At 41.0% G+C, this 13250-nt stretch overlaps 1 protein-coding gene and 1 long non-coding RNA gene across 14 annotated transcripts in view; one reads left to right on the top strand and one right to left on the bottom strand.

Annotated features, from left to right (window-relative positions):
• Positions 1–13250, bottom strand: part of TACC2 (transforming acidic coiled-coil containing protein 2) — a 222898-nt gene that overhangs the window by 135102 nt on the left and 74546 nt on the right. For 12 of the 13 annotated variants that reach the window (XM_089683244.1, XM_089683247.1, XM_089683252.1 and 9 more), the window contains exon 6: positions 930–6587. In XM_089683244.1, coding sequence (XP_089539370.1) covers positions 930–6587 — 5658 coding nt within the window. The remainder of the gene's footprint in view (positions 1–929; positions 6588–13250) is intronic. The other variant, XM_089683245.1, reaches the window with a different exon arrangement.
• On the top strand, positions 1476–11221 carry LOC149457791 (uncharacterized). The gene is made up of 2 exons (XR_016313577.1): positions 1476–1794; positions 10978–11221. It is a non-coding gene; the product is annotated as an uncharacterized LOC149457791 (long non-coding RNA).

Here is a 13250-nt window from a genome sequence, read left to right as displayed (position 1 = left end):
TGCATGTGTCTAAAGCCACTGTCAGTAATCACATGAATAAAAATCCAATAGGCTGGTTGTACCCAAGTCAATCAATGGATCAACTTGGGTACAATCAGCCTGCTCGTACATAAATCAAAATTTGTCCAGTCTCTGCTGAACCGGCCAAATTTCAATCCATGTATGGCCATCTTTATTCACTCACTATCATGATGACAACAGTTTCAGAAGATGGGTATTGTGGGAAAAATCTGCGACAGGGGCACGGGCAGCAATGCAATACTGATGACAGTTCTTGCCTTCCCCTACTCTATAAAGCATTTTTATCTCTGTATGTGTTGCTGTTGCAAATGATAGAAGTGCTAAAACTGACCATTCAGCATGGATTGACAAAACTCCCACTGTGGCTATTATATTCTGACAACCAGCACCAGCAGATGTCAGGATGCCCGAACAGAGGAACACAGGAGGCAGAGGAGACGAAGTCACATTCATGGGTGAAGGACCACTTTGATCATCTAAAATATGCAATACCCAATTGTTATCAGTAATATGAAACAGTCTGCTTACTACCTGTATGTTCTGGTTACTCAAAATTCTTATAACCCTTTCGGAACTAAAACATTTACAAAACAGCAATCTATATCTGTGTGTGTTTTGTGATCATAGTAACCAATCTGACTCTAGCAATTTTATTATTCAGTAAAGCCCTGCAAACCACAAAGGTATAACAAGTGCAATAACCTTAGAGCAACCAATCATGTCTTTGTTTCAAGTAAAAACACATTTCTATGGGTTACTATGCACATCATCACTGCCTTACAAAGTCTGTAGCTCTTTCTTCTGGTGCAGCTAGCAAAAACAAATGATGAGACTGATTGATAAGCCCAGTGAAGACACTTTTTTCTATCTAATATTTATATATATAAATATATAAAACAAGACAGTACCTTTCATTGGCTGCTCCTTTTTTGCCCAACCTTGGACTTGAGGGAAGAACTAGAGGCTCACAAGATGTTGGTGTCATTGTCTTTTTGGGGAACGACCTCTCAGAGTGAAGAACACTTCGCAGCTTCTGAGTAAAGCTCAAAGAGTCAGCTGGTGGAAAAGTTGGGCTTCTGATTGCTGGCAAAGAAGGTGCTGGCTCAGCTAGTAGCGTCTCTTGGGAAGAACTTGCAGAAGCAGGGCCACTTTTTGCTGTATCTGTATTAGGAGCTGCTGACGGAACAGGCACCATGGAAGAATCCTGCTTGTTTTCAATATCTATGCTATATGTTAACAATTCCTTAGGTTCAGGTTTAGCCTGTATAAATTTTGTTTCTGCAACTGAAGAGCCACATGGTTCATGTACGTTATTTTTTTCTTGCATGCTAATAATCTCCATGGGAGTCACAGCCAATGCTGAAGTTGTTGAGTCATCAAAAGGAGGGCTTATCTGCTGAGATGCATTATTTGTGTTATTTTCAGTTAAAAGTGGCTCATCAGATAGAATTTCTGTCTCCTTGACAGCAGAACATGGCAAGTCAGATAGAATTTCCATCTCCTTTTGTATTGAATCTAAGTCATCGGAAATTATTGCTGTCTCTTTAACCTCAAGCATATTGTCTATTCCTGTGACAGCTGAATGACAGCCTTCTGCTACAGCATCAGTATTTTTAAGATCGTTTTCATGAAGTTCTTGTGTTTGATCAGCGGAAACAAAAGTATCACTGATTTGAGGACTAACTGTTGAATCCACAAAGTTTTCATCTTTCTTTTCGGAAAGAAGACATGGAGCTTCTGGGGTTATTTCATTTTGACATTGGACATCAGAGGGTAAGGTTAATGCTCTTGTACTTTCACATGTTTTGTCTTGTTCAGAATGAGAATTTTCCACCTCTAAGGCTGGCTTGATTGATTGCCCTAAAGATAATTCCAACTCTCCACCACTGACTGTTTGCTGTAGAGTAGCAAGTGTTGAGTATTGCATGCTGAGACACTGATTGTTAGACACTACATCCAATTCATGGTTTACTTGGGAAGGTAAGTCATTCATGATAGATAAAGTATCTTCTAATGCAGTTACACCTGGTGCTTCACCTTTGTTTGCTGAGAACCTATCTATATCATCTGTGTGAATGCTTGTAGGCTGCTTTGCTGAGCTGATGATAGTTCCTTCTTCATCAGGTCTGATATGAAGCATACCTTCAAATCTCATCTCAGGATGTTTTTCTTGAGGGTGTATTTCCTCAGGAGTATTGTAATGCTGGCTATTAAGTGCTTCCTCTGGTTTAACACTATGTGCATGGGAGCTTTCTGAAAGTACGCTCTTTGACTTAACAGGCTCTGCATAGGACTTATCCTCAGACACTTCTGAGATTCTGCCATCTATCTTAGAATTTTGTAGACCATCTTTCTGGTCATCATAAACTAATGGATATGCTGCTTTAGATCTTTCCAAGTTCATATTAATTTCACCTGTGGGATATTCCTGGCTCTCCATTGGTTTAAATAAGTCTGTATTTGCAGGCTGTGATCCTTCTGTAGGCACGTCTGTCAGCACAGGAAATAAACTGGAGGACTGATCTCCATCCACAGATATTTCTAAGTTTTGCTGACTCTCCCCTACTGAGCTTCTTTCATCATTCAATATTTCCTTAGCCTGATCAAGGTAGCTAAACGTTCCCACAATTTCTTCCCTGGAACATTGCTCAATATCACCAAGCAGTGGCACAAGCTTAAATGTATTATTACTTTGTGCTGACATTTCTGAATTGTCAATCAAGGATATAATGTCAATGGAGACAGTACTGCTTACAGACAGTTCCTGTAATTGGTCATTATTTGTCATTTGGAGATTTTGTACAACTACATCTTTACTAGAAGCGTTATCTATGCCATCTATCTGAAGTTCAGCACATATCTTTGTATTACTCTCTGGACATATGGATGTTATAGGGGTTACAGCATGTGTATTGTCAATAACAGGAAGAACAGGTTGCATTACCTGTTGTGACTTGTAGTTGTTCTCTGGTGTTAATAATGTGGTAGTTTGTATGACTTCAGATTCTAAGGCTAAACCAGAAATAACTGTTTCTTCACCTGTCTTAATATACTCATCCTGATATAAAGGACTTGCTACTACATCATTAGTGCTGTCTACATGAACACCATCATTGTTTGATAACTCCATATTGATTTTGGCACATACCTTTATTGGATCCTTTGCATGAATGTCTAGAGTTGCATTCTCTCCATTATCACTTGGAGGAAGAGGAACAGGTGACATTTCCTGGTTTGACTGGAAGGTCTTGTCTGACACATCCAGTGTTGGAATAAGCATAACTTTTGATGTTGAGGCAAAATCAGAAACAGGTGTAACTGTCTTGTCAACCCCATCCTGATATAGAGGACTTGGTATTACTTCAGTAGAATTGTCCATGTGAATATAAAAATTGCTGGGTTTTACAGACTCCTCTTTAAGTTCAGTACTTACCTTTGTTGAACCCTCTTGACAAATGACAGTACTTTCATTCTGTTTATTATCACTTGGAGGAAGAGGAACACTTGACATTTCCTGTTGTGGGAGGAAGCTCTTGCCTTGTGCTTCCAGTGCAGGAATTTGGATGGCTTCAGATTCCATGGCTACACTAGGAGCAGGTGTTTCTTCATCTGTCTTTTTAAACACATCCTGATAAGGAACGCTTGCTGTTACATTAGTATCATCCACAAGGATGTTATTGTTGCTCCATGACATTTTCATAGGGATGCCTGTATCATGTGGCATTTGAAGCTGGTTAGATGCATCTTCTGGTGTTCTGAAATGGGCCATAGGAATCCCAGTATCTCTTGGTATTCCGAAATGAGCTCTGGGAATCCCATTATATTCTTTATTCGTACCTGCAGACAGCTCCACATTTTCCATTCGTTGACCTTCAGTCTTGGATCCTGGTGAGTGATTTTCCTCTGTCACATAATTAATGACATGTAGCTCAGTAGATAGCAGACCTTTACTGCCCTGCAGTCCTGCAGAATCTTTTTCACCAGCGGTAGTGAGAGTCTTGTCTATTTCATTATTTGTGATTGGAGAGGCTGAAATACATGCTATAGGAAAGTCCAGTGTTCTGGAAGTAAGCACTCTATCCTCTAACAGTGATCCTGTTACATCAAGACAGGGCAGTATGTCGGAGATCAGGCAGGGTGTGTCCTTTGAAGATGCTATTTCTTGTTGGCTTAATATAGGAGAGGGAACGTCCTCACTCTTTGTAGACCTGCTCTCCAGGTTTGGCTTTTCATTGACTTCCTTAATATCTTCCTCTGTAAATGCAGAGGCGTTCTCTAGTAGTTGAACTTTGGACGAATCTCTCAAGGTGTGATCTGGCTTGAGGTTATGTCTCTCCACATCAGGCAGGAGAAGCGACTGTAGTTTACAATCAATGTCGTGGCTTTGACTTTGATGTGAAGGATTTACAGACATGTCAAGCCCACGTTGGTCTTGTCTAGCCACTGTCATGGTTTCAGTAGATAGAATCTTGCTGCTTTCATTCAGTGAGTTTTCCTGTTCATTCTCTGGACATACCATATACGTATAGTCCATAGCAGGCCCAGTTTTACAGAACGGCGGATAAAGGTCTGCCTGTGGAGGAAGAAGACATACCTCTTCTTTAGGAAATAATTCAAGTGTATTTAAAGGCTGTGCTGGTACATCTTGTGAAACCTGGGTGGATGGGGAGTATCCCATATCATCAGGACACACAGAAACTGATAAATAAGTGGTTTCTATATCAGACTCTGCAGCTTTTCTAAAATGGGTGGCTGAACTTACACTCTCACTTTCAGGCTTTTCACTGGCATTACTCTGTGTATAATTTTCAACATTCCAGATAAAACCATCTTCCCCTGTTACTGAAACTTGTTCAGTGCTTGTGTTGCTATGTTTATTCCCACTAAGGCTCGAAAGTTGAAACTCAACTCCGTTCTGATCAACTATCTTCTCATCCTGAATTGGAGTTACTTTGGCCTCACTGGCTGACTGATCTGTGAGCACTTTGTAATGGGCATATTGTGATTTTTTTGGAATTTCATCTTGTAGGTCTGGGCATGGCTCTGCCAGATGTAATTCCAATGTATTGAGAGAAAAAGTTGGCACATCTTCCAAAAGTAAGTTGTTTATACAGCTCTGTAGTTTATTGTCCTTTGTCATTTGTGCCATATCATATGCTTGATTAATTACTTTATCTTGGTCGCCTGTTAAAGGTTTCTGCAAAGCATCTACATTTTCTAAGGGGAGTATCTTATTGTCAGGTGCAGAGAAAATTTCCTGGCAAGGCTGACTTTTCCCAAAGCCACCGTGGTCACTCAGGATTATATTGTGTTTGTCACTGACGGAGTCCATGGGAGGCACAATATTAATCTGGAGGCCTGGGTCTCTGTTTATGTTACATAATGTAGCTGTGGTACTATTAGCTGCATTGGGAGATTTGGATCCCTCATACTCCATTAGAAATTGGCTACTCGTTGGGCCGAAAAAATCTGAAGATTTTGTATTTTCAATGACTTTCAATTTATCTACCTTTGATTCAATGTTAGATCCACCATATTTTACATTGTTGCTGCTAAAATCCACACAATCTATTCTGGGAATTTCTTTCAGGTCATTTTTAATCTCAGATTGAATGTTCTCAGTTAAATTCTTCTCTGTTTGATCAGCCTTATTGTTTAGGTCATCAGGACATCTCTTAGTGTCACTACTGAAATCTTCTGATTGTATGCCAGGAAAATTGTGTTCAGATGTTATTTTACCCATCTGTGCCAACGGTCCTTCTGTTTCTGCAGTCTGATACTGTTGATTAAGCAATGATGTAACAGGATTACTGTCAGTTGAACTTTGCTCTACCTCTAGTGGACTTTGGTCAAACACCTGAACTACCGGGATCACTCCACTATAGAGCAAGCTATCTGGTTCAAGTGTAGTTCCAAGTTTGTCTTTATTGCCCTCTGAATTTCCAACGGTTGTTGAAGAAGGAATTAGGTTGCCCTTACTGCCTGTCAGTATATTCACACCATCTGTATTTAAATCCTTGGCGTCATAAACACCGCACAATTGTTGCTGTTCTGTCTGAGCAGTAACGTTATCCCTGGATTCTCCTTTTTCTTGTTTTGATAGTTTAGTGAGGCTCTTTGGTATTGTATCGGGCTGTAATGGTTCTTCATTCCTAGAGAAGATCTGTGAAGGTGCTGGAATTTGCTGTGGAGTGGCAGTTAGAAGTTGAATATTAGGTTCTGCTGCATGCCAACTGCCATAATCTAGAGTATCACTGGCATTAAAAGAAGTAACCGAAGTGTCTGCAGTGGATGCTTTTATATATTGAATGTCAGGTAAATCTGTACATTCTTCCCTTTTCTCTTGAGCTTGTACACCATGGGAATCACTAATCAGAGTAATATTTTCTTCAGGAGATGGCTCAGTCCATGGCATCCATACTGTATCCTTTCTACCTTCTTCTTTTTCTCTAACAATTTTGTCTGGCTTCACTTGCTGTCCCCATTCTCTGAGTATCCCAATGAGTCCTATGTCTTCCGGTTCACCAAAACTGTCTTCTTCGCTAGTCTCCTCCCTGGAGAGGATGCTGCAGTCAATAATTACAATTCACTAAGATCTGTAGCTATGCAACATAGGATGACAGGCAAAAATAGCCAAAATCAGCAGTAACAAGCAAAAGCTACAGCCAAGCAGAGGATCAAGAAACCACAGAACCATGCGCCACATGCTGAAGATGCAAAGGGAAGTAAGAACATCAAGTAAAAAAGTAACTGTCCAAAATGTGCTGGAACACATGGCAACCAACTATATTTGCTGCTATATTCTCCGAACTATGCAGAAATAGTTTAAAATCTTACTTTATATACTATTTCACAGCATCTATCTGTGCAGTTACTTGTAAAGGAAGTATTTTTCCTGTGCAACCAAAGGGTGGAAACACACAAGCCTTTTATATACAGTAAAAAAAGAATGGATGTACTTAGTTTACAACATTTCACACCTCTTCATGCTATTATAATTGTATCGATAACCATTATATCATCAGACTGGGCAAGATTTACTAAAGCAGAGCACATTGACTCTGGTGCAGTTGTGCATAGTAACCAATAAACTTCCAGGTTTTATTTTCAAAGCTTAATTGAACAAGCTGAAGTTAGAAGCTAATTGGCTACAATACACAATTGCACCAGATTCTGTGCGCTCTAGTTTTAGAAAATCTCCCCCATTTGGGGTTATTTACTAAAACTGCATGATGCAAAATCTAGTGCTGCTCTGATTAGAAACCAATCAGCTTCCAGGTTTTATTGTCAAAGCTTAATTGAACAAGCTGAAATTAGAAGCTGATTGGCTATCATGCCAGTTGCACCAGATTCTGAGTGCACCAATGTAAATAAATCTTTCCTATAGAGTGTCTGACAGGTTTTAATCTATGGCTACCTTATAAAAGGATTATAAAGTAGGATATCTTTGTGGATTCTGAAGCAGATCTACCCCTCTGGATTAAATAGTATACCCCATTCATTTATCTGAAAATATGCACCTAGTGGATCATAATATTTGAAGGAAACATTTGGCCAGTCCACCTAAAAGATACCTTTCATTTACAGGTGGATTTGGGTGGGCCAGGCCTCCTTGCTGGTTTTCTATACAGAATTAATCTACAAGATCTCCCCAGCACAGATACCAGATCAGTTTCCACACCCTACCCTCTTCAAAATCTTGTTTCTTCTACTACATTTTACAAAAAATTCAAAACCCAACTGCCACAGAGGGATCAAAGGTCTAATTTTTATAATTGGAGTGAGAAATTAAGAAGGGAAGGCACCATTCGGTGGTTCATCCTTACATCTACCAAAAACTGAGGTATAAGCTTTGAATAAACTTACCCCTTAAAATGGAACTTTGGGAAAAACGACTTTAATTGTGATTGGTCCAGAAAAATTATGTGTAATACTTTGCTGTCTGGATGGCTGCTAGCTGGGGATGCTAAAAATGTTAGGTTTATTTGTTTATTTCTCTCCCTTCATTCACAGAACACCTTATATTCAGTGAAAAGAATACAAGGCATCGTGTGAATGGATAAGGAGGGAGGAAGAAGAGAGTGAGAAATTCTCTTCTTCACTGTACATAAGAAAGAACTGCAGTCTGAGTGGTGTCAGAATACTATCTGGCAGAAATAAAACTAACATTTTTATCATCCCCAACCACCATCCAGACATACGTCGTAAAGTAATGCACACAATTTATTGGGACTAATCACAATTAAAAAGGTAAATTTTACATTTTAACTAAATAAAACGGTTGACGCTCGGTTCACACTGCTGCGACTTGGGATCCGACTTGTGCTACCCCAAGTCACATGACATGTGAAATGCCATGTTAGTCAGTGAGAGCTGTCCTAATTAGCACTACTGAAGTCGCTCCAACTTTAGAAAAGGTTCCTGTACTACTTCAAGGCGATTTCTATCTGACATGTGCCCATAGAATTTAATGGAAGTTGCCTTAAAGTCGGATCCTCATCTATATTGATGTGATTTGGATCTGACATTACAGGAAGATTACACAGGCAAAGTCACATGGCATGAATGTTGCACATCAAGTCGCATCTAAGTCATACTCAAGTTGCATCAAGTCACTAGCAAATCGCCAAGAAGTCGCCTGGCAAAGTCGTACCATAAATCACGTAACTTTCAGGTCGCAGTAGTGTGAACCGAGCCTTAATCTGTCTCAATATCAAAAGGTATAAGCAACTATCAAAATGTTCTACTACAGATCTAAATGACAACCACTCTCATAGGATAATTGTACCCTTCCTCTGAATGAATGATTAGTGGGTGTGTGCAATTTGAGATCCTGCTATTAGTAGTCTAAAGCATCAGGGTACCAGAACTGCATTTATCTCTAGCTGCCTGAAAGGGGTAAAAATATTGCAATGCAATGAAAAATGAAAAAAATATTTTCTCTCTCTCTTTTTACTCCAGAGCACCATACATGTGTATTTTAAGGCTTATAAGGTGTGCAAAAAGTGATGATAATGTGAAAACTGTAATAAACACTAGTGGCCCCTCCGATTTCAGTTTACTGTGAGATGAGTAAAAATATTTTTAATGATTTATATGGCTTACTGTACTTTTGACGTTTATCTTAGGCTTCCTAAATAACAACTTTACTTTTTAGCAAAGTTGTCCTTTAAAAGAGAAGTGTGGACTTTCTTTTTTTTCCCCATTTATACTTACCTAGGTGGATGCGGCACTCTCTGCTCAGCACTCCCCAGCGCTCACTGGAGTGTTGGGCTGTGGATGGAGTGGCTGGCTCAGGCTCTCAGCGGCTCGCTGAGAGGCCGAGTCATGTGCCGCTCAAGATTCTGGGGTGGATTCCTACTTTGAAGTCGGGATCTTTCCCCAGCCTGGACCGGCTGAGTGATGTCAGCCGACAGGGGGCTTCAGCCTGCTGTCGGGTGAAAACGGGTCACAGGAGGGCAAAACGAAATGCAATCCTGTGATCCACAAGAGAAGTACTTCTCCTTTAAAGGTTCCTTCCACCCAGTACAAACAAGTCACATACCTAAATACTTACCTTTAGCCCTGCTCTTGAGATCTTCACTGTGCATCCCTGGCCAGGGCCACACAGTCATGCTGGAAACAAGACCAGAATGAGCCATGTGCCTACTGCCCATGCGCTCCCTATAGTTCATTCATCAGCCTGAACGACACAGCCATCCAGAAAAGTATGACCCCAGCCATAGACGGTTGCATGGTACCGTGCAGGGCCATACAGGGAAGATTTCTCAGGTGGGTCTACAGGTAAGTATTTAGGCATATGGCTTACCGAGGAGGTAACCTCTTTAAAGGACTAAAACTGAAGTTTCCCTTTAACCGTTTCCCGTCCGCCCTATAGCTATAGCAGAACTACTGCTACAAGGTGGCATGGATGCGCAAAATCACGTATGTATATGTGATTTTGCAGTTCCAGGTAGGGAGTGCACACAAGGTGTGTTCGTGTTCTACCCGCACCACCGTTCGCGGCCTCGGCTGTCAATCAGCAGGTCCCAGCCGGTCATTACTCGATGGCACCCGGTGATTGCCGAGCATCTCCGACGGCGGGAATACTGTTTGTAAACAATAAAGTTCTCTCCCTTGTCAGCTCCTGCACACTGCTTTGCATGGCTCTGCATAGCACAGCCTTACAAAGCAGTGTGCTTACAGTGAAGCACACCCACAGCACACTATGTAAAACGGCACACAGTTAACCCTTTGATCACCCCTCAGGTTAACCCCTTCTTGCCCAGTGCCATTAGTACAATGTCAGTGCTTTTTATTAGCACTGATCACTGTATTGGTGTCACTGGGGATGTCAATGACACCAAGTCAGTTCCCCCCAGTGTCAGAAAGTCCACTGCAGTCCCGCTATAAGTCGCTAACTGCCGCCATTACTAGTAAAAATAAAAAATCCCAGTATCTATACAATCCATTTGTAAACGCTATAACTTTCACGTAAACCAATTAATTTACATGTATTGGGATTTTTTTTTAGCAAAGACATGTCGCAGAATACATTTTGGCCTAAATGTATGACGAAATTTGATTTTTTTACATTTTTTTACTTGACATGTTTAATAGCAGAAAGTCAAAAATGTTGGTTTTTTTCTCTAAATTGTCAGTCTTTTTTTTTTTATAGCGCAAAAAATAAAAACCGCACAGGCAATCATATGCCAGCGAAATAAAACTCTATTCGTGGGGAAAAAGGATGTAAATTTCATTTAGGTGCAGTGTTGCATGACCGCGCAATTGTCAGTTAAAGTAACGCAGCGCCGTAACGCAAAAAATGGCCTGATCAGGAAGGGGGGTAAATCCTCTGGAGGGCAAGTGGTTAAATATACTTACTTGTTTATAAACAAATAATCAATGCATGAAATGGGAGGTTCATGTATTTGTACTGTATGTGTGAAATGATATCCAGTTACCCATGACATACAGATATAACCTGTAGACAGAGGACACTGCCAACAGGAAGAAAAGGATGACAGCAACGGACCCCAGCCAAACAGATGAAATCAAGGCAAGCACAGCAACCAAAGGGAGATTTCCAAGTCACCCTGTTAGATCAGCATGCAAAGAATGTACAAACTCTCCAACCTCAACACAGGGGACCTCAAGCAGCAGAAATGAATTAGTTCTATTGCAAATACTTCAATAAAGTCACCAGCTATTGCTTTACAAATTCATTTTGCATGCTTATTATCATACAAGCATTATAAACTCTGCATTTTTTTTTTACAGAAATCCATGTGGATGTTTCTTGGGAGCAGCTCACAATCATAGATCTGTATCTACAGCACTGCAGAAAGTATAGAAACATGGGGGGACTGACCTGATCAGGGGTGGACTGACAACTCATGGGGCCCCTGGGCAATAGGGGATCATGGGGCCCCTATGTCCTTGCCCAAACTCAAAAAAGCCTATGAAAAAGGTACCAGGGGCATCTCATAGGGCCCCCTACTGACCCCTCGGGCAACAGGGGATCATGGGGCCCCTGTGTCCTTGCCCAAACTCAAAAAAGCCTATGAAAAAGGTACCAGGGGCATCTCATGGGGCCCCCTACTGACCCCGGGCCCTTGGGCAGTGCTCGAGTTCCAAATGGTCAGTCCGCCCCTGGACCTGATTATTCTGTACATGTATGTAAAAGGCGGTGACATGTTGATTTCAGTTTACTGCAGCATGAACAGAACAATGATGAACTGCTTGTTCTAAATTACTTTAAATTGCATGTGGTAGATGTCTGTACGGCCTAATGAAATCATTTTGCAGCTGCTCAACCCACTCTCCCCTTTCCAAAGCTCTCTGTGTACATGAGAGATTAGAGAGCTAGAAGGCTGTGGAGTCACTGCTGGGAAGGGGAGCAGGGTGAGCTGAGCTACTTCTAGAATAACTTCAATAATCTCTGCTGAGACCTTTAACAATGAATCTCTTTACAGTACTTGTAGTTACAGAGGTCAGTACGGCTTAGTTTACACTTGCAGTTGGAGTTGGTAAAAATAGGCAGCCAGACGGGTTTTACACATGCTGTGGCCCCCATGCTTTGTTACAAGGCATGGAAAAAATGATCCCTCTTGTGGTGTGTTCTAGGCAATACCACTGCCTAATGAAACCCATTCAAATGCATGGGGCAGCACCGTACCCAAGCGGCAAATGCTAGGTTTACTATTGCAGCATTGTATTCTTATTCAAAGAGGTCGATCAGCTGTCCAAAAATAAGGCATTCAAGAGGCGGCAATATCGCCACCTGAATCCCTGTAATCTGCTCCTATACCGTGCTGTGAAAAGCGATCCACTGTGGATCACTGTTCACAGAACAACGCAAGTATAAACAAGCCCTAAGGGATTGCTTTAAAGTTCACTTACTACTTTTAAGCATATCTAAATATTTAAAAATTCATAGCCTGGCCAAAGGCAACTCAATAAGCAGGCCAGATTTTGTGGAAAGTCCACCTCTGACATCAAAATTCCAGAGGCTTGGAATATACAGAATATGTATATCTTGCAAAAACATTTACATCAGTAGTAATGGATAATGACCGATGGCCTAAGGGGTACAGAGACTAAACCCGTCCAGTTAAAGTGTCACTAAACCCAGGACCCTGCATTCACTATATCTGGTCTCCCACAGTACACAGAACAAGGAAATGCAATTATTTTATCAACTATAAACTGCTAAATACCTTTTCTCATCAGCAGTTAGAGCAGTCTTGTGACTTCAGCAGAGCACTGGTTAAAGCTTGTAGGAGGAGTTTTCTTTCTGCTCTAGGAGAATGCAAAATCCCTGACCTCTGTCTGGGCAGTGCTGATTGGCCATGTGCTGATCACATGTACTCTCCCAAGAAAAAAAAACCTGTGCTGATCACATGCACTCTCCCAAGAAAAAAAAAAACCTAACAATACACACTAAACTGAGCATGTGCAGAAGGGCTATGGGTTCAATCTGTCTTATCAGCGTGGACATTTGAACAAGAGGAGGGGCATAGAAGTCAGGATCAAACAGCCTTTTTACACAAAGCAGAGGATTAACCCCTTAGGTTCCACAGTGAGTATAACAAGCATGCTTTACTGTATATACAGACTGATTTTACTGTTGTGGGTTTAGTAACACTTTAAGGAGAAGAATAATGGGCAATATGCTGCACCATGCAGGAACCAATCAAAATCCACAATTCACTGACTGTAGCCAATTGGAATTGTATTAGTTTGTTATT

This window comes from Staurois parvus, unplaced genomic scaffold (genome assembly GCF_062004578.1).
Source record: "Staurois parvus isolate SC_StPar_1 unplaced genomic scaffold, SC_StPar_1.0 ptg000303l, whole genome shotgun sequence".
Classification (NCBI taxonomy): domain Eukaryota; kingdom Metazoa; phylum Chordata; class Amphibia; order Anura; family Ranidae; genus Staurois; species Staurois parvus.
This window is presented reverse-complemented; position numbering and strand designations above follow the sequence as displayed.